The 22,038-nt window shown below is 34.5% G+C and overlaps 4 protein-coding genes across 8 annotated transcripts in view; 1 reads left to right on the top strand and 3 right to left on the bottom strand.

Annotated features, from left to right (window-relative positions):
- The first annotated feature begins 683 nt into the window (after nt 1–683).
- On the top strand, nt 684–3,816 carry slv (sugar transporter SWEET1). Of its 2 annotated transcripts, none has more exons than XM_089730418.1 (6): nt 684–1,144; nt 1,248–1,714; nt 1,799–1,876; nt 2,020–2,246; nt 2,336–2,511; nt 2,999–3,816. In XM_089730418.1, the coding sequence occupies exons 2-6, from the start codon at nt 1,638–1,640 to the stop codon at nt 3,098–3,100; spliced, it is 660 nt and encodes a 219-aa protein (XP_089586544.1). In that variant the 5' UTR covers nt 684–1,144; nt 1,248–1,637; the 3' UTR covers nt 3,101–3,816. The 2 variants fall into 2 exon arrangements, with proteins under 2 accessions (XP_089586544.1, XP_028030401.2); XM_028174600.2 differs by having other exon boundaries at nt 1,254–1,714.
- A 1,851-nt stretch (nt 3,817–5,667) lies between these two features.
- LOC114243191 (uncharacterized) lies at nt 5,668–11,141 on the bottom strand. Its single transcript, XM_028174592.2, has 4 exons — nt 10,918–11,141; nt 10,417–10,573; nt 7,544–7,790; nt 5,668–7,360 (listed from the first exon to the last, which is right to left on the bottom strand). Exons 1-4 carry the CDS (start codon nt 10,921–10,923, stop codon nt 5,875–5,877), a joined length of 1,896 nt encoding a protein of 631 aa, XP_028030393.2. The 5' UTR covers nt 10,924–11,141; the 3' UTR covers nt 5,668–5,874.
- Nucleotides 11,142–12,557: 1,416 nt separating this feature from the next.
- On the bottom strand, nt 12,558–15,705 carry LOC114243220 (uncharacterized). Of its 3 annotated transcripts, none has more exons than XM_028174624.2 (5): nt 15,571–15,704; nt 14,953–15,197; nt 14,232–14,490; nt 13,854–14,154; nt 12,558–13,778 (listed from the first exon to the last, which is right to left on the bottom strand). In XM_028174624.2, the coding sequence occupies exons 1-5, from the start codon at nt 15,612–15,614 to the stop codon at nt 12,585–12,587; spliced, it is 2,043 nt and encodes a 680-aa protein (XP_028030425.2). In that variant the 5' UTR covers nt 15,615–15,704; the 3' UTR covers nt 12,558–12,584. The 3 variants fall into 3 exon arrangements, with proteins under 3 accessions (XP_028030425.2, XP_089586535.1, XP_089586536.1); XM_089730409.1 differs by having other exon boundaries at nt 15,558–15,700; XM_089730410.1 differs by lacking the exon at nt 12,558–13,778 and having other exon boundaries at nt 13,956–14,154; nt 14,447–14,490; nt 15,571–15,705.
- A 1,121-nt stretch (nt 15,706–16,826) lies between these two features.
- Nucleotides 16,827–22,038, bottom strand: part of LOC114243251 (uncharacterized) — a 46,129-nt gene continuing 40,917 nt past the window's right edge. For both annotated transcript variants that reach the window (XM_028174674.2, XM_028174675.2), the window contains exons 7-10: nt 21,558–21,705; nt 20,992–21,117; nt 19,344–19,468; nt 16,827–17,964 (exon numbers count right to left, since the gene is read on the bottom strand). In XM_028174674.2, the coding sequence (XP_028030475.2) occupies nt 17,939–17,964; nt 19,344–19,468; nt 20,992–21,117; nt 21,558–21,705 (425 nt within the window). In that variant the 3' untranslated portion in view covers nt 16,827–17,938. The remainder of the gene's footprint in view (nt 17,965–19,343; nt 19,469–20,991; nt 21,118–21,557; nt 21,706–22,038) is intronic.

Genomic DNA, 22,038 nt, shown 5'->3' on the forward strand with positions numbered 1-22,038 from the left:
TAAGACGAACACAAAATATACAAAGAAGGAGAAAGTAACAAGAAATAGATAGTCCAAGCAACACAAGCAGGTACACGAAACAAAAAGCAAAAATTATAAAAGGCGTAGAACAGAAAGGATAACACGGGATGCGCGCTCGCAAGTCAGATTTCGACTGGTGGCGGTGGATCGGTAAAAATGCGACGACCGGTTCGTCTATGCACCGATGTACTAGCGAAATATTATCGCCGCCGCTATACTGCTGTTATCGTTTGACTTTGCTTGTGAATTTTATTTTGTTTAGTGTAAATAATGTTTTGTATGATTGTGAGATAAATGAATGAGTTGATATAAAATAAAGTATGTATGTGTTGTTGTGTAGTGTAATTATAATAAAATATTATAAAATAAATAAATACATGTGAGTCACCCACACTTTACAATAAATATAATTAAAACTAACCGAAAGGTAAAACAACATGTGTTGGATTATATACGAAAGTAATTTGAAGACTTTATCCGCAAATATTGAGCTATAGAGCATAATATAATAAAGATTGCTACCACATTAAAGTGTTTTCCTCTAAAATTTCCTCCTTCGTTAAAAAAGCCCAAAGTCGTACATGAAGTTCTTAGTTTCACCCTAAAAATGGCCAAATCCATAAAAGTGAGAACACTAGTAAGAAGTGAACAAATGTCAAGTGTCAAAAGACCTTTTTGATTCGCCAATTTTCATACTTCAGTACGCCAATTCGACAGAAAAAGAAAACGTAACTCGTACACCGTGGTATTTTGTGGCAAAGACATTTTTTTTCCTACCTATGCTGATAGCCTTGAGAGGCTATTTCAGCGTAACCTTAACTGGTAGGTGAGCTCACGGGGCTCAAACCGGAGTAATGCTAACAGGGACCCTAGCAAGTGCAGTGCTTCGCAGAATCTACTGCCGGATCCGAAACGCGACCCACTGAAAAGATCCGGTGAGAAACTCAGTGGGCTGTGTCTATGGGTTAATTCGCTCGTCGAGCCCTTCGTTGCAAGCGACGGGTTCGACGAGGACGGTGACCGGTGCTTGTGATACCTAAAAACACCGTTAATGGATCGGGAGGATCCGTAATGACGTGTTTTGGGCGACGTCGACTGTTTACCATTCGGTCTACAGGATCGGGTATGTAGGTTTCAGCGGCCACGACAAGAGGGTTCTCATGTCGTGCCACCTTCTCAAAGTGGCGCAATGATGCCGACTATAGATACTTACTGACTGAGTCAAGTTCCAGGTCATCATGAAGATCCACGTTCCTGAGGAACCATGGTGATCCGACGGCTATCCTGCAAAATCGGGATTGAATAACCTGAAGGGGTTTCAAGTTAGTGTGGGCCGCGTGAACGAACACTACGCTTGCATACGTCATGACGCGACGGGGCGTATGGTGTGCAGATCATAGATAATTGAATTCCATTTTATTTGATGTTAAATGTCAAATGTCTATCTTTCAGTGTCACTCCAGCATTCGCTAGAAGTAATAGTGTTCTGTGCTCCAGCATGTTCAATGCTCATTGGTGAAAAGCGTTGTAGCATTGTGGAGCAAATTTCAAAATAAATCAGAACAGTTCAAAGAAACACGTAATGATACGAATGAATATTTAATAGGATAAATAAAATGCATCTTTCTCAAATAAAGGATTTTGTTAGCAGTGTTGCTGTAACCATAACCATTTTACAGTTTCTTTCTGGAATGTAAGTTAAGTCATGTATTCATGTGTTGTGTTAACTTGTGTTTCTAAGAAGGAACCAATGGCTAATTTTGAATCTTTGTTACAGTCTAGTTTGCAAACAATATGTCGTAAATCGGACCACAGCTGAAGCTTCTCCGCTTCCATTTATATGTGGCGTCATGTCGTAAGATTCAAAACATTTGTTTATATGATTTAAGTACCTATATAAAATTGGAAACGTTTCGAATTTTAAATGAAACTCAAAAACAAATAGTTTGTTTGCATTTGACTTTAAAGTTTACTTAAATATTAATTTATGTGTTTCAGTGCCGCTCTCTGGATATTGTATGGACTTACTAAACATGACAATAAAATTGTGTTTGTCAATGTAATTGGTGTGACGCTCATGTTTGCCTATACAGCTGTGTTCTACATCTTCACATTTAAAAAGTCATCAGTTTTGAAACAGATTTTTGCTATGGTTGCATCTATAATATTCACACTTGGATATGTGTCTGTTGAAGATGACAATGAACTACTTTTGGGTAGACTAGGTGAGTTGAAAAATTAATTTCAACAAATTATCTTGTCTAAACTAATACATAGATTTATTGTACAGTCACTTTTCTGTTTTATGTTGCAGGGTTGTTAGCATGCTCCTTCACACTGTTGACGATAGCTTCTCCATTGAGTAAATTATTTTATGTCCTAAAAGTAAAATGTACTGAATGTCTTCCATTCCCAATGATACTAATGTCTTTTTTCGTGTGTGCAACATGGTTCCTATATGGCTTAATTGAAGAGGATGTATATATTACAGTATGTATTAATATTGTTTATACATTACATATATTTGGTCAAATGATTCATGCTGACCCTATGAAGCATTAAATAAAACATTCAACATAATAATATGAGAAAATTTTACAATTATAATTTTCAGAAGTTATCAATATCTACTAACAAAATGTACTCAGTTATTTTTATCTTAGATCTGATAAAAAGATAATTCTACAGAGTGTGAACATTTAAAAAAAAAAATTATTGCAATTAAAAGTAATATTTATTGTTATACTTTTGTATCGATTTAATCTAATACAGATAATCATGACAGCTGTATTAAGTCTAAAATTATCTTATCTAGGATAAATTTAAGTGTACAGGAATGAATTTAAGGAATGAAGTACTCTGATTTCAAAACATAAAATAATATAAAAATTTTAATAATTACATTTAAAAATGTCATTTATTAAAAATTATTTAATTATCTACTAATAGTAATCTTTACATCTTTTTTCAATTTCAGACACCAAACTTCATTGGAGGTACATTGGCTGTACTTCAGCTCTCATTATTTTTAATCTTCCCGAGCAAACCCCATGGCTTGACAAAAAGTTTACTTGTGTAAGTTTTTACCTAATATAATCTCATTTTAGTATGCCAAATTACTGCTACTTATCATTAATAGTTAAGGATGATACAGCATTGTGAATGCTAATTAACTATATATTTTTTTTATTGGGAAGATCTATTAATAAAACTTCATTCAATATAAAGTAATTTTCAAACTATACATTCTATTAATTTATATGTAAGAAAGAAAACATGAAATGTCCTAATTTTGATCTTTATTCCATGACATCATTTTAATTTGGCCAGATCTTTATTCAACGACTATATTTAACTCAAATATTTTAACTCTTTATTTTATTGTTAAGTTAAACTGCATTTAGTTTCCTTATTGTAAATCTAACATTGGTTGTGTTAGTATGCTGTGATCTCATGATCTTTTAAACTTATTGTTATCATCATATTAAACGAAATACTTTGTAGCTATAAAAATGAAATATTTTTTTATTAAGTTATCATTATGCAGATGTTTTCAGATAATAATTATGTTTAAGAAGTTTCTGTTTTTTTTTAAGTTTACAAAAAATTTGATTAACATTGTTATATTATTAATAGAGATTACTATGATTTACATTTTATAGTTGATAGTAGTGAACTCAAAATTCACTCTATTCCATATACAGTGAATAAAAAACAGAAAAAAAATGTAAGTTTTAAAAACTAAATTCCTATTTTTTGTAGTGTAATAGTCAAAAATATATTGTGTGTGTTAATTTTTTTTTTCATATTTTCATTCTTATTTTTAGTAATTTCGATTATAACACCGTGAAACATTGTATATGTGTGTTTATATTATTATGTCTTGTTTTATAGTACAAATTATGAAAGGATAGAGATTTAATTTAATAAAGCCATGGCTAAATTTATGCAAATTAGGTGACATGTGATATGACCTAGTAAGTAAATTTAATGTTACATATATATCATTTATGTGTGTACTATAGTTGAATAAAAAATATTAAAAAAGTTATGAAAGTTTCTATAAATACTACAATTACCTGATCAACTTTTTAATAAGTTGATATTGGCATAGGAACAAAGGCAACCCTTGTAAATGCTAATAGTAATGTTAACGCATACTGTGTTTCCGGTTGAACTGTGGGACAACCGTTATACAACAAGTGCAATTGGGACTTCAACTTCATGACCCTGTGTGTTTTTCATTATTGTGATATCTATAGGTTTCGGTTATGCCAGGTTGGCAGTGAGTTCTAATCTATACTAATAGTATAAAGAGGAAAGATTTGTATGTTTGTTTGTATTCGAAACTACTGAACCTGATTTGAAAAAATCTTTCACTGTTTGGAAGCTACACTATTTCCGAGTGACATAGGCTATAATATTTTTGAAAAAAATTAGGGATCCTTACTAAAACTCCAATAATGTAACCCAATGTGTAAAAAATATCTAAAATATTCTTCATCGCGTGCCCTGCGAAAACTATTAATGATAGAATAAAATAATGTACTACGACTTTGTAGAACACATTATTATTTACAAAAAGCGTCGCGGCAGCATATGTCTAACTATTATAATTATGCCGCAACAAGTGTTCTTTTATTTAAAAAATAAAACAACGTCAAATATCGTTGAAATTTTTGTTAAAGACCCGAGCGGAGCCGGATCGGGCCGCTTGTGAGTAATAAAGAAATATGATAAGATATTTACATATTATAGTAAAAGTAAATAGTACAGTCTCAATGTGACCTCATAAATGCCCACCCCCTATAGGTGACTATTGTTGTGCCATATGACCAATTTACCAAATATGTATACCAATAAAACAACGCTGATAACAATGGAAAGGTATAAGAGTTTTTATAAAGGGGTGCCGAAAGAATGTTCCACATGGAATGCTCTGAGGAATTAATCGAGACAATACTAACTACCCCGGTAACCATACTAGTCGAACTCGACAAAGAGTTATACGTGCAACCTAACCCATGCATCAGCCCGCTGGGCTTCTCGCGGGATCTTCTCAGTGGAATGCGATTCCGATCCGGTATTTCATTCGCGAAGCAACTGCTCTGGAGTTGTTAGGTCTCCTTCGGAGGCGCTCGGGCAGTTGTTAGCAAATCCTACCCCTCCTGGTTGAGCCTTTGCTCGCCCATCTGTCCTGGTAAAACTGGAAAGGCCTCCAGGCCACCAGTAATCCTTCAATCATAAAAAAAAAACAAAAAAAACTTATCTTTTTTATATGACGACTTTTCCATATGATATATTGCTGGAACTGATGAGCTCCAGAAGGTTTTTTGTTTTGTTTATGTGACGTTCCACCAATGTATATTTTGAAATCGCTTTCTTGTTTCCGGGTATCCGTGGCATGTTCTGCACTAAACAGGATTTCATGAGAAGTGGCCCCCCTTAATAGTTCACGTCATTTCGGATCCTCCCGATCCACTAACGGTGCTTTTAGGTAGCCCAAGCACCGGTCATCGTTCTCGTCGAACCCGTCGCTTGCGATGAAGGGCTCGGCGAGTAAATTAACCCACAGACACAGCCCACTGAGTTTCTCGCCGGATCTTTTCAGTAGGTCGCGTTTCCGATCCGGTGGTAGATTCTGCGAAGCACGGCTCTTGCTAGGGTTCGTGTTAGCAACATCGTCAGGTTTGAGCCCCGTGAGCTCACCTACTAGTTAAGGTTACGCTCTCTCTAGACCACCAGCTTAGGTAGGAAAATAAAACCTTAATAGTACCTAGTAACTTTGCTGTTCCCATTAACCATGGTTATGGTTCACTATATGAGTCATTAAAAGAAAATGTCACATTTTAATTATTGTGGTGGGAGTGACTCCGATGATTGAATATTACAAAAAGTCACATTACAAGCACAATACATAGTGTCCTCCGTTCTAATGGCGCATCTTCCAGTTACAGGTGGAGTTAAACTGTTTATCGGGTGAACAAGAGAAAAATTATCTTTTTGTACAACGACGGTTACTCCGTACGTCATGTTCCTCGGTTGCATTTGAATTGCCAATATGTAATATGTTTGGTTGGAATAAAAATAGGAATGCACGCTGATTACGCTGCTTAGTTCCATTTCTTCGCAAATCATGCACGTTATTGTTTGTACAGATCTAGCCCTGTCTTTAATATAAGAGACTGCTAACTCCAAACTAGTTTGCACATTGAAATTGTTGTAGGGAGGAGTAGAGTAATCTCGGCAAGTGCAAACATTTTCGTCGATACCTGCGCCTGTGCATGTTCTCGTTAAAGATATCTTTTTAAAGAGACCATTACACTTGGGACATGTATTGGATATACTATTATTGGTTAATTTTACTCTGAATTCCAAAATATCTTTTAAGGTATGATTAATATCATAAGGGGTTACTAAAACAATCTGATTGGATTTTATGTTGTTATATTCATTTATGTATTTTTTTCTAAATTCTAATGGCACCCACATGAATAACATTGGTAGCCGCTCTTCGTAATACGATGCTATTGATGACTTCGAATTGGCTGACTTCATACCGGTCTCACTTAAAAATATTACAAAAGTATTGTTGAGCACGCCATTATTTTTTATGTTTCCAAATAACTGTGCTATCTCCGAGTCGATTAGCGAAGGCATGCCATCATAATGTTGGGTATAAGAGCTTAGCCAAAAAAATCCAAAAAAGTTTTTGTTTTTGTATAAATCGAGAAATTGATGAGCGTAATCAAGTAAGTGAATACCGGATGGTAATTTCATTGTACACATATAGTTGCCTATACGTCTGTGATCGATGCGATAGATGGGCTGTAATTTATGATCTGTCGGTTTTATATTTAACTGTCTAGCTAAATTGTCTAACAGTTGCAATCTATCATCCTCACCGAAAGATGTAACATAACCCGCATTCTGATATGCATTCCATATGAACTTTTCTACCGGACCACCTAGAGATTGCGCTTTTATTGCAGTTAATGTTTTGCCTGCTAGAAGAACTAGTACATTTGATAGAGCCTCTCGTGTTATTTTGTTGAATCCTCTGAAGTCTAACCAGTCGTTGTCTTTAAAGAAATTGCCGGTTTTAGGCATGTCGTTATAAAATCGCATTCGTGACATATGGCTCATTCCCAATACAAGGACATTCCAGGGTTTCAATTTAGTTGCTCGTTTCTTATCATTACGTTTTATTATTACTTTGTAAATATCATCATAGATTATGTTCGTATCTTTCTTATTCTTAACTGTACATGTTACCCGGATAGTTTCTTGAAGCAATTTTACTTTTCCTCCGTTCTTAAAGCCTGAACATTTACTATATCTAGAGAAGAAACAATAAGCTGTTAAAATTGTAAATTGGTGAGTGTCTACTTAATATTATCATGTTAGGTATATGGATTTCTTAAATTAGCACTTAACTACTGAATTCATTTTATAGCTGTTTATAAAAGCTAAGAATTGTATTTGAATTAATATGATATTATTAAAAAAGTTATCCACGTACGTGAGTTTTCCGTCCTTTGATTCAGTGACGAATTTATAACAGCAATTAATCCTAGAATACATCGATTTCTTCACGTATTTCAGCATTTGCTTTTTATTAATTTGAAACAGTATCTTATTATTAGCCAAAGACTTTATAAATATCGCTCGAACCGGACACTTATGGTTGTAATTAATTGCTTTGGTGAACATCATCGCATGATTCGGTATGTGACATCCCGGTGTACTAATTAGATAATCATTGAATTCTGAAATTAATTAACAAAATAGGGTTACATAAATTCTCAGAATTCAAAATCAACAACGCAGACAGTAGGGTAGACAAAAATATATATTTATAGAATGTGAGAATTCGAATAATATGTACGTGTTGTATGAGGCCTATGTGAGATAATTGGGGAGGTATGTACATAGTAATGTATAAATGAATTTCGTAATAGATAATTATGAAATTATCGAGTATTGCGTTTGTATAAATTTAGGGTTTGTTGTTTGTTAATATCTACCTATCCACATTTGGAAAATCATTATACCAGAATATGTGTTTTGAATAACTTTTTATATATATATATACACAATATATATAACATCAATGAATTTTGAAGTCGTCGTGGCGTAAATAGATAAGACGTTCGGTGCATTCGTGTTGAGCGATGCACCGGTGTTCGAATCTCAGGCGGGTACCAATTTTTCTAATAATAATAATAATAATAAATATTTACTAACAATCACGCCACGTTAACTGGTCCCGTGGTAAGTTCGTAAAGAACTTGTGTTACAGGTACCAGATAACGGAAATAAATGTAATATTTTTATTATACACATACATATATTTAATATACATCCATAACCCTGGAAAATACATTTTTATATTTATTTATTTATTTAAGGATTACCGACAGGGTTTACAGTAAGACATAAAATAACATTGACATGTATAGAGCAATTGATAACTGCAACTCTAATTAGAGGCAATTACAGCATGCATTACATTATTATATTAATAGAGATTCAACAATACTATAAATAATAATGAAAAATTAAAAACAAAAGAAAGACAACAAGGACAGTAATATCCGAGTACTCAGACCAAGGCTGAGGCTGTGGTTTAATAACAACTTTTTATAATTTTGTTCTTAAATATTGGAAGGGAATCGCCAAATATGTCAAGGTTTTCAACTTTCCTAACTAGATTATTATAAAGGTTAGTTAGACGAGGAGTAGGTGAGTGCTTGCCTAGATTGGTTCTGCTAAAGCGGGTGCTGAAAAGAGCCACGGGGCGACGAGGTAACCTGGATGCCACCTTCAAAGAGAATTTATTGAGGATGGATTGGGAGTCGACAGTACCGCTCATAACTTGATGCAAAAAAACATAAGCCTAACATATCGCGGAATATATCATTTTTATCATACAAATATCTTCCCTTGGCGGGATTCGAACCCGCGACCCTCTTGTGTAGTGACCATGTCACTTACCACTACACCAGACGGCCGTTGCCACTACACATAATGAAATATGTACTCAACAAATGTTCACGACTGACTTCCACGGTGAAGGAATAACATCGTGTAATAAAAATCAAACCCGCAAAATTATAATTTGCGTAATTACTGGTGGTAGGATCTCTTTGAAAGTCCGCGCGGGTAGGTACCACCACCCTGCTTATTTCTGCCGTTAAGCAGTAATGCGTTTCGGTTTGAAGGGTGGGACAGCCGTTGTAACTATACCTGAGAACTTAGAACTTATATCTCAAGGTGCGTGGCGCATTTACGTTGTAGATGTCTGTGGGTTCCAGTAACCACTTAACACCAGGTGGGCTGTGAGCTCGTTCACCCATCAAAGCAATAAAAAATAAAAAGAATATTTATCTTTTTGGGTAGGTAACTTAGTACTTAATGGGGGCTAGGCATCGTTCGTGCAGGAAACATAACCATAATTCTTTCTAGAAGGTTTTGACACATATAATTAACCTGCCTAGTCATGTGTTGGTGATGATCCATATCATATCTTTTTTGTATATGTGAGGTATGACTTGATGTGTTTTTTTTTTAAAAAATCAAAATGCATGTCGACGCTTGAAAGGCAAACGTGACTAAGCGATAATGCGTGAACTTTACAGTAGACTAATTCAAAGCTAAAATACCTGAAAACAAAATTTATTTTAACGAATCTAGCTGCAGTAAAATCTAGCTAGTAGCTGTAGGATTGAAATGATTTTAATAGACCTAGAAATATATATTTTTTGCGCATCGAATATGGTTATTGCCTATCATTTATGTATAAGGCAGTTATTGTCGCTTAGTCACGTTTGCCTTTCAAGCGTCGATGTGTATTGAAGCTGTGCGTTTTACAAGTTCCTGATAAATTGAAGTGTATGTTTTAGGTAATCACATAGCAGTAATGTTGTAATGAGCATTTTATGTTGAAATGTGCGAGGTTTGTAACTATTTACAATTAGCAGTATTTTCTTCGGTTTTCGTGAATCGTAGACATAAAAATAACTTATTTTACAGTTTAATTTCGCGTTTTTATTGTCATTAAATTATTTACGAAGTTTCGAGTATCTTTACAGTTTACTTTAGCTCATTTTAGGTATTTCTACCGCGAAGCTACCATGAGTTTCATCATGGAACTGCCGTTGTATAATGCAATTGGAACATTGACTTCACGTCTGAAGCTGCTTCATGGTATTCACGCCGTGAGCTTGTCGAGCCAAATGTAAAGTGTGTATTAAAATGTTTGTCAATTAATTTGAAGTATGAAACTTGCGAATGAATTGAAACTTGGTGTTTATTTAATACAGATAAATAGAAACGCACCTCGTTTTAATAAATAAACAAAAAATTGTATTAAATAAAAATAAAATGGTATACCAGAAAAAAAAGTTGAGCTCGGTAGCAAATTTCTTAGTTTAAATGAAGACACAAATTGGCTTATCGTTTTATTGTTCTTGCAGCTAGTAAAGAGGACCCATAAACATCCCACATAAAGTAGCTTTGTTAATAAGCCCCTTACTTTGCGGATTCTGACCTGAAAATTAAATAATATAACAGTTTAATTAAATGCAATATGTCTACTGCAAACGAATTGTATATATTTTTTTTAATTTGGGTAAAGAAACATGTCGCGTTATAAAATACTGTCCTAGAATTTCTTGAATAGAACAACATAAATTTAAATATAACAAAGGCCATAATAGGTAGTACTTTCGTTGTACCCAGGAGTATTTATTCTAAATACCGGAAAATGTCTGTAGGTATATACAATTTTTTTCGGTACTAAGTTTCTAAAAGGAGAATTCAAAATAGAAATGAAATTTGGTGAAACGTATAGTTCAACTCAAAACCTAATTGCTTGTAAAACATTGTACTCACCCTCATTTTATTTTTTTTAGATTCGTTTTTATCAAACAGAGTTTATTAAATTTACACCCGGTTACGTTATTCACTACCGAACTGAATGATAATGCCCACGCTCAGTGAGTTGTACAGGAAACAGTTCTCAAATTATTTTATATTACAATCATTCGTTGTACTATTTTATGGCAACGATTAGCTGCGACTATCGTTAAAAAATATAAACAAATGGGATTTGGGATTTGTTAACACGAATGTTAATCCACATGATGCGTGGAGCACGAACAAAAAAAAATCCTACGGAATATTTATTTAATACCAATGGCCTGGAGTGATATCAGGGAGAAAGCGCAAGACTGGGTAAATTGGAGACTACTTGTGAGGGCCCTATATACCAGCGGAGTACCCTAGGACTACAACAAAAACAACAGCATTGTGATTTGAAACTAGAACGAGACAAGTATTTAGGTACATTTGTTCGAGTCAGCCGAGTCTTACTGGTGGTAGGACCTCTTGTGAGTCCGCACGGGTAGGTACCACCACTCTGCCTATTTCTGCCGTGAAGCAGTAATGCGTTTCGGTTTGAAGGGTGGGGCAGCCGTCGTAACTATACTGAGACCTTAGAACTTATATCTCAAGGTGGGTGGCGCATTTACGTCGTAGATGTCTATGGGCTCCAGTAACCACTGAACACCAGGTGGGCTGTGAGCTCGTTCACCCATCTAAGCAATAAAAAATAAATAAATAAAAAGCCTGCGAGAGAATGAGTGCTGAAGTGCTGAAGATTTCACTTCTATCGCTATGTATACGTGCCTCGGCACGTAACTTGGCAAGAGTCGCTAGATGCGCAGAAGTCGTTTTTTAGGTCTCTTTAGTTGTCAAGTGGGACGCGGGGAAAGACGTAGCACCGTTCCGAGCGCGCGATTGGTGAGTCAGTCGACCCTCCCCTTCCGCATCGCGTCCACGTTCCGTTCGCTCCCGGTTACACATGCGCCTACTAAAGTTGTAGGAACCCTTTGTTTATATTTAGTTTTTGTTACGAGTGTTATTGTTTTAAGTTTGTTTGCAACGCCAGGACCAAATACCAATGACAATATAGTCGATTCAGTCACTGAGCGTTTTATTATTTACGCCAGTGACGACAGCGACTCTTTTTTATGTCTACGATGAGGAGCCAACTCCTTCCACCAGCTCAGGCGCTACCATAAATTTAATCCAAGGGGTAGCACTATTAGAAAATGATAGTGACGACGGCGACACATAATTTTTAATACTATGTATATTTTTTTAAATAAACTTCTTAACTTTAATTGTATTTTGTTTATAACACCTAATAGACTTCACGAATTCCTCTCTTTTCTTTAACTTTCTTCTAAACACACAGGCATAAAAAGAAATTTTGGCAAATATAAATTTAATAAAATAAAATTAAATTATATGCGGGCAATAAAAGTGACCATTTTTTTGTTGCAAAGTACACTATGCGCGACATTACCCCCACTACACCAAAACCTTGCAACATGTTTGAGAACCACTGAATTACCGATAACTGTGCAATAATGTGTCATTTGATATTCCGAAATGATTTTTTGGGATCCGTGAATTTTAACTTTTAAGGCAAACGAATAGTTAAAGAATAGGTCTAATTGTGAATAAAATTTGTTTTAATTTTTTATTTGTTGTTTTCAGCATTTTCCTATTTTTTGGCACATACAAAACAGACGGTCTTTAAATTTAAAGGTGCATTTTCCGAGTCCTCGGTAAGGTGAAATTATACTAATTGGACCGATAACATCCATTGTTTTATTATTTCGCTCTATAGTGGCTTCATAAAGTACATTACCAGGCGTTACGGCGAATGCAACGACGTAATAAAGATTTTCCTTTGCTCTGCTGTAGTAGAAATGAATTCTTATAATATTTCTTAAAGACAACTTCATACACCCCCAACAAGGCATAGTCTCAATAGTTTTAATCATATTGTTGATGTGTGTCACCGCAATGACCGCACTTTTATTTCCCTCTTTATCATTTGGAGGTAGGGGGTTTAAATCATGACAACTACACCATTTCTCATGAATATTAACATTGGAACATGTTCTATTTTCTGTTACGATCTCAAATAAGCTTTGACACCCTGGACAACCTTCTGGAAGGGTCTTCGTATGATTTCTACATCCAGAGATATTCTTAATTTCAACTAGAGTACTATATAAATCGTATGGCGTAATTAGTCGGTTCTGGTTAATAGCTAGATTGTTTAATTTTAACGGTAATTTTTCCGCAAATACATTCGGTACGCTCATGTACAAAAATGGCATTCGATCATCGTAATAGGCGTTTGTTCGCCAACGGTGTTCCCCAAAACGTATTCCGTGATCGCTGAAGAAAATCACGAACGTATTAAATAATGCACCCGTGTATTTTAATTTATTAAAGAAGTCTTCAAACATTTTGTCGGCGTCCTGAGGACGACTGTTCATGTTATGACTGAAAGAGTTCATCCAGAAAAGACCGAAGAATTTTTCTCTTTTGTACGTGTTCGCGAAATCGAGTGCGTAATCTAATAAATGTTTTCCTGACGCTTCTTTACCAGAACAAACTAAAGATTTATTAAACTTATCTACTTCACCCTGAAGAAAAAATGGCCTCAGATAGTGATCGGTGGGCGAATTATTATAAGCATATCTGTTTGTGAAAGTATCCGGCAAACGCAGGTAGTCTTCACCGTAAGCTGTTATATAACCGTCACGATTGAAGTCACTCCATATCATCATTTCATTGCATCGATCCATTCTATTCGTACATAAATTTGTAATTGCCGTCAAGTTTTTTCCAGTCAATACCGCCATGAGATTTGGAAATGTATTATCTTCAACCTGAAAATATTGATAAATCTATTTTCATTAATAAAGAAAGATTTAACACAAGTGTAATAAAATACTCGATCAAACCTTATGATATCCTTTGAAAAGCAACCAGAAATTTTCGTATACATGGTCGATTGTTCGTGTCATTGTCTGCGCTAGTCTTGGCAAAGACATCGAATCCAAACCAATCATCAGAACGTTATAATTATGTTCACAGTCTTTTCGTAAGACCTTTGTCTTGTTAATCTTTTTAATAAACGCAAACCAGTCTTCATAAATCTCTTGTGAGACATTGTTACTGATATTTTGAAAACATTTAACGTTAATAAAGTCAGTTTCCAAATCTAGAATCAAGCCGTGGTATAGTGTTTTGCAATTCGTATATCTAAAAAAATGTTGTAAATGTCACTGTCATTTAAAAATGTACCTTTAATATTGTCACAGAAATATAACTCTCACTACCTTAATTTCATTCTCTCATAAATTAGTTTCTTTGGAACCAACAAAAATCTATAGCAACATTTGAAGTCTTCGAAACGTTTTGTGTATCTTTTCATAATGTTATTTTTTATGTAAACTCGAATTTTATCTACACCTGTTTTATAAAGGAATATTCCACGTTTGCTGCAAGAAGAATGTTTAGATTTGCTATTGTTCAAATATTGAAAATAATTTACCATTGCCATTGGGATTTTACAACCGGGAGTATCTAACATTTGCTCTGAAATAAAAGACAATAATTGTATAGATATGCTTTAACAAAAACCGACTTCAAATAGAAAAAAATATATATTGCAAAACAAATTAATATACACTAAAAACAATAATCATCGAAATCGGTTGGCGTGATATTGAGTTATTGAGTTATTCATCTATTTGTCGCGCACGTACTTGATGCAAATTTAAGACTTATAAGGTTTTCTCATGGATACCATTATCAGAACTGGACTAAATTGAAATGGGACCACACGGGAAGCGCCAGCTTTCTAATAAAAAACGAATCATCAAAATCAATTCACCCAGTCAAAAGCTATGAGGTAACAAACATAAAAAAAAACATACAGTCGAATTGAGATCCCCTCCTTTTTTGAAGTCGGTTAATAAAAAAAATATTTGCCAAGAAATTAATTACTCTGGAATTTAGGAGTATAGGAATTAGGAAATAATTGGCTTAGCTTCTCACCTTGGCGTCGCTCGTAAAATATTTCTGAGGACTCATTACTAAAATCGTTATAAATTTGTCTCAAAGGCACATGCACCATCGGCAAACTGGCCACATAGTCCTTTGTAGAACTCGATATTGCAATGCGTTGTATCGGCCAATTTAAGTAATAAATTAACAAAATGGCTACTAATGAAGCCATTATCATTAATAAGGCCGTTACCTTTATTTGTTTCATTTTTAATTTCCGTAAACGCTTGCTCATACTGAAAATAATAGCAAATTGTAATTAAAAAACACACATGCCAAAACAAAATTAAACAGCTTGTAACGGTCAAATAGCTATCCGTTTTACTCACTTAAAAAATTGTGCTAAGAATGATCTTAAAATCCTCAAAAAAAACAATTTAATTATGTTCATATTGATCTCCTTTGTCAAGAATGTTTTAATTCAACTATTTACAATATACTCAGAACTATCATGCGTTGTGAGCGCAAACACGCAATGAGTAGATATGTTTGTTTTTATTAAATTTCCTCTTCATTGAGGTTTGTTTATATAAACATTTGTATTGTATCAAACAATGATTGAAAATTTTTATACTGAAAAGAGATTATTTACCTACATTGATCACTTACTTGAATTCTATATGAGCTTGGTATTTCATTTTTATCATTATCATATCATTTGTGAAACTTATTCACGTATTCATATCAAGAGACAGAGAATATAAGATGCTGTATCGCCATTTTTGTGTCATCTAAAGAAATACGCATGCGTACTTAAGGCAATGTAGCGGTTTATTCTGTTTATTTTGGTGAGTAAATGGGTACAACTTTCTGTAATTTTTTGTGTTTTATTTTAATTCCTAATAGTTTCTCTTAAATTTTTGTCTAATAGGACCGTATATGTTTACTAAAAATAAAATAAAGGTTTTTTTTATTTTTATTTGGCAATGAATTGGTACATTAGTTCAATGCCCACGTAGTGTTATTAGAAGAATACCAGATCCCAATTACAACATGAATGACGTATTCGACTGTATGTCTGTTATCCGACATTCTTCAAACAGGAAAGTAAGACTACGCACCAGAAACAGGCATGATGGTGGTATCTACCGGTGAGAGTTTTCATTACGCCCTGCCACCAGTAATTAGTATAATACTCAGACCACTGCTGCTCTTTTCCGTCTACGAATAATTATTCGTAGTTTTCCGTGAAATAATTTTGTTACTTCTCACGATATTGCAAGACATGGGGTGATCACACAACCAGTATTGATATACATCCAGTATAGTAAGTTGTGGTACTTTATTTTATTTACCAACATCAGAAGCATAAAGTCGGATGTGATTTTAGAAAAATCTCTTTTATATAGCTTGTGTAAATGATGTTTAGATTCGAATTTTTAGATCAATCATCTAAAGTAATCGGATAAAAATCGATCGATAGATTACAGTTTGAAAAGGCCCAAACCTAATGTCCGTTGAGAATTTTTAAGCGGGTTGTGAGTCCGCTGTTAGCGAATCAGCTGCATGTGAGCCGTTAGGCCCGCTTTGGACGCGTTCGGGCAATTGCTAGCAAACCCCATAGAAACCTTTGGACTACAATCTCTCCATCCGGTAAAGTAACTATTTAAAACGATGAATTAATGGTCGAACTGTTTTATCTTTTAAGTTCTTTTACCTTTCGCTAAATATGTAAGTACTTGATCATCACATGTGAGAATGTTACTTACTAAAACCGTAACTGTATCCGTCACCGGTACATATGTACGTATCGCTACTCCTCTGATACAATGCGTAAGTACGTCGGAGAGACCTTTGTACTGGTATATCCGGCCTCATGGTCATAGGTCAAAACTAGTAACAAAATTTGTAAATAAAACAACGAATCAAAATTGAAAGGTACTTTAATAAATAATTAACACATTCACGCAAAACATAATCACACTATATTACAATAAGTTGCACAAGACTAAACTAGTCCAGCAAACTACACACATGTTTACGCAGCACTTATACATAAATCTTATATTTAAAATATCGCTCTATATATCGGAGGAATGTGTTAAATTTCATTAGTAAAATTATTTACTTTTACCTATTTCAAAAGTGCTTTATTTCATTTTAGTGCCTATTAAAAGTTTCAATATGTTGCTATATGTCATTAACCTTACGCTTTTGTTAAAGATAGTTTTTGTGAGCATGTATTGGAACTAATCGAATCGTATGTTTTTTTTTTTTAATAAATTCAATTCCAGTCAGCATTAACAAAATGGTTATGGAAAATCTCGTAAGTACAATCTTGGTTTTACAGCTATTGTAATTTACTTTGCAATAAACTTTTCGTACGGCACTCGATTTTAGCTACGTCAGTCAGTAGTCAGTTTTTGTAGATTGCTCACCACTAGAATAATGCTCATCATGCAGAATAGTGCTCTTTTTTCTTTAAAATGGCTAGAAAAATATGTGTTTTGCAAATTTTCGTCTTTCACTCACTGGAATGCCTAAAAGGTAGTCAGAGCTAACTCTGTGACTTGGACAGGTGGTTAAGAAAGATTCTATCACTGGGATTTAAAAAAAAAACAATTCCTTATGTCTGTCAAAACCGATGTTTAGTTAAATAATCATATCGTTTTCTTTTACTACCTAATATTAAGTTTCAGTCTTAGTGTGTAAGTGTCGTGAAAGCAAGCCATTTTTTTACAGTAATCCAGAAGTAATATGGGGATAGGCTTGTTTCTGTAGTAACGTTTTAACTAATCTTTAAAAACAATGACCATCAATTTTAAACTTTTAAACTTTTTTATCAAAATTTTAAACTTTTAAGCATAAAATTTCGTATCGATCGTTACTTTATAAAATTAATAGTCGAAATTTTAAGTGTTAAAAATTACTATATAAAAGTATTAAATTATGGATAATGTGGTTGTTATTTATTATAAAAAAAGTTGAGCATTGAGATCCAGTTCGTTATGTAATCCATGTTTCAGTACGGCTCATCTCAAGGCGTCTGAGGTGATGGACACTCTGTAAAGAATAAAATATGTATATTTAATAACCGCATCGTAATTGCGATGTGATTCATTCACAGCACGTGATATTTAAAAAAAAGAATACCATCTCTACCTACTAATCTACTACATTCATAATACATGTTTTTAAGAGTAGATTTGAAACCATTGAAAATATAATGAGGAAAATACAATGGGGAATATAGTCAAGGATATTTTGTAATTATTTAAATATCAATACCGAGCCCCGGCTTCTCAATAATACATTGTTATAAGGTCATTCGTACATTATAAGAGGATATTATTTCTATTCTCATATACATATAATATGTTGATATATAAATTTAGTATATTCAAATCAACAAAAGTATTGCAATGGTTAAAAATGAGGTTGACAAATCCTTCGATCGATATGAAAATCGCAGATTTTAATACACACTCCATCGTCTTAAAATGTTTAACAAAGCTCCACTGCACTGGTCACATAGTAGAAGACACGTCTGGATGGGGTTAGTAAGTAAGCACTGTCATTAGTTCCACTATATACAAGTTGAGTTCTATGTGAACGAAGCATATCGTTCGTTTCGTCTCCATTGTCTGCGTAACGGAAACCAATTTCGTGTCAAATCGTCGATGTGCGTATATTTCACATGCATATTTTATAATATATTTGACCAGCTGGTCAACTGACAGTTTCGAGGTGTATCAATTTATGGCTTGAGAATTTTAATGAGCTGTTACTATCTCCCAAAAATGGGCTAAAGAAATCTACAAAAATACGTTTAAAACTAAAATGGGCAGCGCTCAAATTACATATTTTATTTAGAAACAGAAGGAATCTATTTTATAGTCATTAGAATTTATAAGCGGAGTGTTTTTTTTTAGAGAGTATCCCATAGACACAACCCATTGAGTTTCTCGCCGGTTCTTCTCAGTGGGTCGCGATTCCGATCCGGTGGTAGACTTTGCGAAGCACTGCTCTTGCTAGGGCCCGTTAGGACATTCACATACGCAGAGCCCCATGAGCTTCACAGCGTAGCTGGAATAACTCCTTAGGCTACCAGTGAACAGGTAGGATAAAAAGTGAATATACTAGACTATCAGCAATAAAGTTGGGAATTTTATGATTCAGAACATTTTTTACATGTATGTATATAAAACCCATTAAACCTATGCGAATACAACAACTATGTAGCATTCGAAATTCGAAGCAAATTTTGAAACAAAAGAAACCACTCATGTTCTTCGATCAGAATATCTCGTGGAAGATTTACATTCGATTTTCGAATAGGCGGTTATAATTCTAAAATGGAATACTACGATATAGCATATTCAATCGATAGCAATTATTCTCAATCTATAATATTAAAAGTTTCTGAGTCTATAACTACTTACTACAAACAGAACATGCAATTTCGTCGCTGTTATCTCCACACCCGTCGCGTCCTGAACATGCTACAGCTGTGCTTCTGCAACGGCCATTTCCACATCGAAGAGGGCAGAAATCAGCGGCTCGCCATCTTGAAAATAACACACTAAATCGATAAATAAAATATGAGAAACCTTTTACAGGTAAGCAATTTGAACAAAATCACACGGTTAATTTGTTTTGAGATCGTAATAAGGAAATTGTGAAAGACCCATTTAAATTTAAAAATCGGTTGAAATTCGACCATATTCACTGACACCTCAAGATTTCGATTCTGAATTTTTTTTGTTATTGACATTTAAAAAAATACTATTTCCATATTTTTTCTTTATAAAACTAGAGCTCGTCAATAGCTATTAAAAAAATAGAGAAATTCGGTTGATAAACAAAGGAGAATAAAGTATTTTACTCTCTTATCTTTGCCCATTTATAGTATATCCATAGATATCAACAATAGATCATAAACTACAACGTAAATTGATGCCGTTAATAATTTTTTGATAAGCTTATACACTTGGGTCTTTGTAACCGTCAAGTTGGATATGGCATTTGTTGCGAGTCTCACTAGAGCTATGACCCTGAACGTCACCTGATGTAAACTGTGTGGCAATTATCGTCAGAACATTTTCTGTCATGTTTTTTTTTGTTACCAAAATGATCTGTTTTTGTTTCAGGAAGCGTTTCCATTACACCCTCATCATTATGTTTCATTTTCGAGATATGATTAATATCCGTAAAGCTACGGACATGCTGTTTAAATAATCTTATTCTGTCAATTTTTCGTAGTAAACTATTGTAGGTTGAAATATTTCAGGGACTTATACCGTCTGGTCCAACACGACCGTTTCTCATAGTTGTTCAAACACCCGTGTCCCAGAAAAAAAAAACAAAGGTAAGGTCAAACATTTCTGACACCGTTCTAGGTCACACGTGTTTTCATTACGAACTCGTAAAATTTCCTTGTACCGCGGTCTTCTTTCCCTTAAAAGATTTTCAACGCAACACGATACTATAACAGTAAATTTATTGTTTTTACTATCGTGTGAAGCTAGTATGATTTGAAGCTTCTTACATCGTTAAGCTTTTTTTTATTGCTTAGGTGGGTTGGCGAGCTCACAGCCCACCTGGTGTTGGTTACTGGAGCCTATAGACATCTATAACGTAAATGCGCCACCCACCTTGAGATATAAGTTCTAAGACATCAGTATAGTATCAACGGCTGCCCCACCCTTCAAACCGAAACGCATTACTGCTTCACGGGAGAAATAGGCAGGGTGGTGGCACCTACCCGCGCGGACTCACAAGAGGTCCTGCAGGCATTATTTCTTCCCCACACTTCCAAGTAGTGGGATAAACAGATCTCCATGGAATATCTACTGCGCTATTGCGTTATTCGCTACATACATATTTTAAAGGAAGTATCTGTGAGAGGAAATGGTAAACATGAAACATCAACCAGGCTATAAGACCTTCTGTCTTCGACGAAATGTTTTTTATCTGTCCACCTACATACCAATACCAATATTGTTAATGTATTATTATTATTTTATTCAATGTTAATATATACCGTGTTTTCATCAATCAATTACTTAGGAACCTGTTGTTATAGCTTACCTTGATTGTTCTGTACATAAATGTGGTGGTTCATCAGAAGCGTCTTTGCATGATATTATAGCGTTACAAAACTCGTACTCCGGTAAACATTCACCAGAGCCACAACGGAACGTATGACGGGGACATCTGAAATTTGCAAACACCTTTAGTACTCGGTCAGATTAATAAACTCTGAATGATTTAATAGCCAATAACGTTGAGAGAGAGAGAGAGTATTCTTTATTGTACACCAAAAAGGAAATAAACCGTGCGATACATTAATTACAAAAAAGTACAATTGGCTGTCTTATCGCTAAGAGCGATCTCATCCAGACAACCATCAGGTGGACAAGAATCATTTGGAAACGAATTATATATATACATACACACATACACATATCCGTAAATATACATACAATTAATACACAATTTAATATAATAATTATTATTAAAAATTTGATTGTTTATTTATTAAAAATAGCACTAGTTCAAGATACAAATGAAACAATAAGGCATAGTAGGACTTTCCAATGCTTATTGAAATGTCCCTTCGCTTAGAATTTGATTTTTGGCAGATTGTGACTTACCCCCTGCGTCTCGTCGCCTTACAGTTTCTTTCATCTTCGCCTCCGGGACACTGTGGAGTGCCATCACACCTGGCCGCCCTTGATACACACGGTGAACCAGGACCCCCACATCTGAACGAGTTCATAGGACACCGCTCGCCCGTCCCATCTGAAAAGTAATTTGTGTTAACCAAATTTTTGAATAATCTGTGTGCTTAGTGCGAGTGTTTTAACGTTCTCGATAGCGTAAAAGTTAACTCAAATTTGTATGCAGTTGGAACAGCGCCCCTAGCGGCAAACGTAGGCAAACGTTTCAACTCCATGCAAAAATACAAACGTTAAAAAACTCGCAATAAGCACACTGACGTATGCTGGTTAGTTCAGTATTTATGCTGATAATTCTATGGAGGTGATGCAATAATAAATAAAATAGGAAGTGCTGATTAGTTTTGAAAATGAAAATCAAAGGATTGAAGAACAGATGTGCATAAAAGAATTCGTG

This window comes from Bombyx mandarina, chromosome 10 (assembly GCF_030267445.1).
Source record: "Bombyx mandarina strain Sakado chromosome 10, ASM3026744v2".
NCBI lineage: Eukaryota > Metazoa > Arthropoda > Insecta > Lepidoptera > Bombycidae > Bombyx > Bombyx mandarina.

Bases quoted from the DNA above. Each gene is read 5' to 3' on its own strand.
- LOC114243191 (XM_028174592.2), bottom strand. The intron at 7,791-10,416 runs GTATACCATTTT...AATTAATTTCAG, and splicing joins GAGCTCAACTTTTTTTTCTG to AATTCAATGATTATCTAATT. The intron at 7,361-7,543 runs GTACGTGGATAA...TTTCTTCTCTAG, and splicing joins TCAAAGGACGGAAAACTCAC to ATATAGTAAATGTTCAGGCT.
- LOC114243220 (XM_028174624.2), bottom strand. From the start codon at position 15,614: ATGATAATGATAAAAATGAAATACCAAGCTCATATAGAATTCAA. The intron at 14,155-14,231 runs GTAGTGAGAGTT...ACATTTTTTTAG, and splicing joins TATGAGAGAATGAAATTAAG to ATATACGAATTGCAAAACAC. The intron at 13,779-13,853 runs GTTTGATCGAGT...CAATATTTTCAG, and splicing joins TTTTCAAAGGATATCATAAG to GTTGAAGATAATACATTTCC.
- slv (XM_089730418.1), top strand. From the start codon at position 1,638: ATGCATCTTTCTCAAATAAAGGATTTTGTTAGCAGTGTTGCTGTAACC. The intron at 1,715-1,798 runs GTAAGTTAAGTC...TCTTTGTTACAG, and splicing joins TTACAGTTTCTTTCTGGAAT to TCTAGTTTGCAAACAATATG. The intron at 2,247-2,335 runs GTGAGTTGAAAA...TTTATGTTGCAG, and splicing joins ACTACTTTTGGGTAGACTAG to GGTTGTTAGCATGCTCCTTC.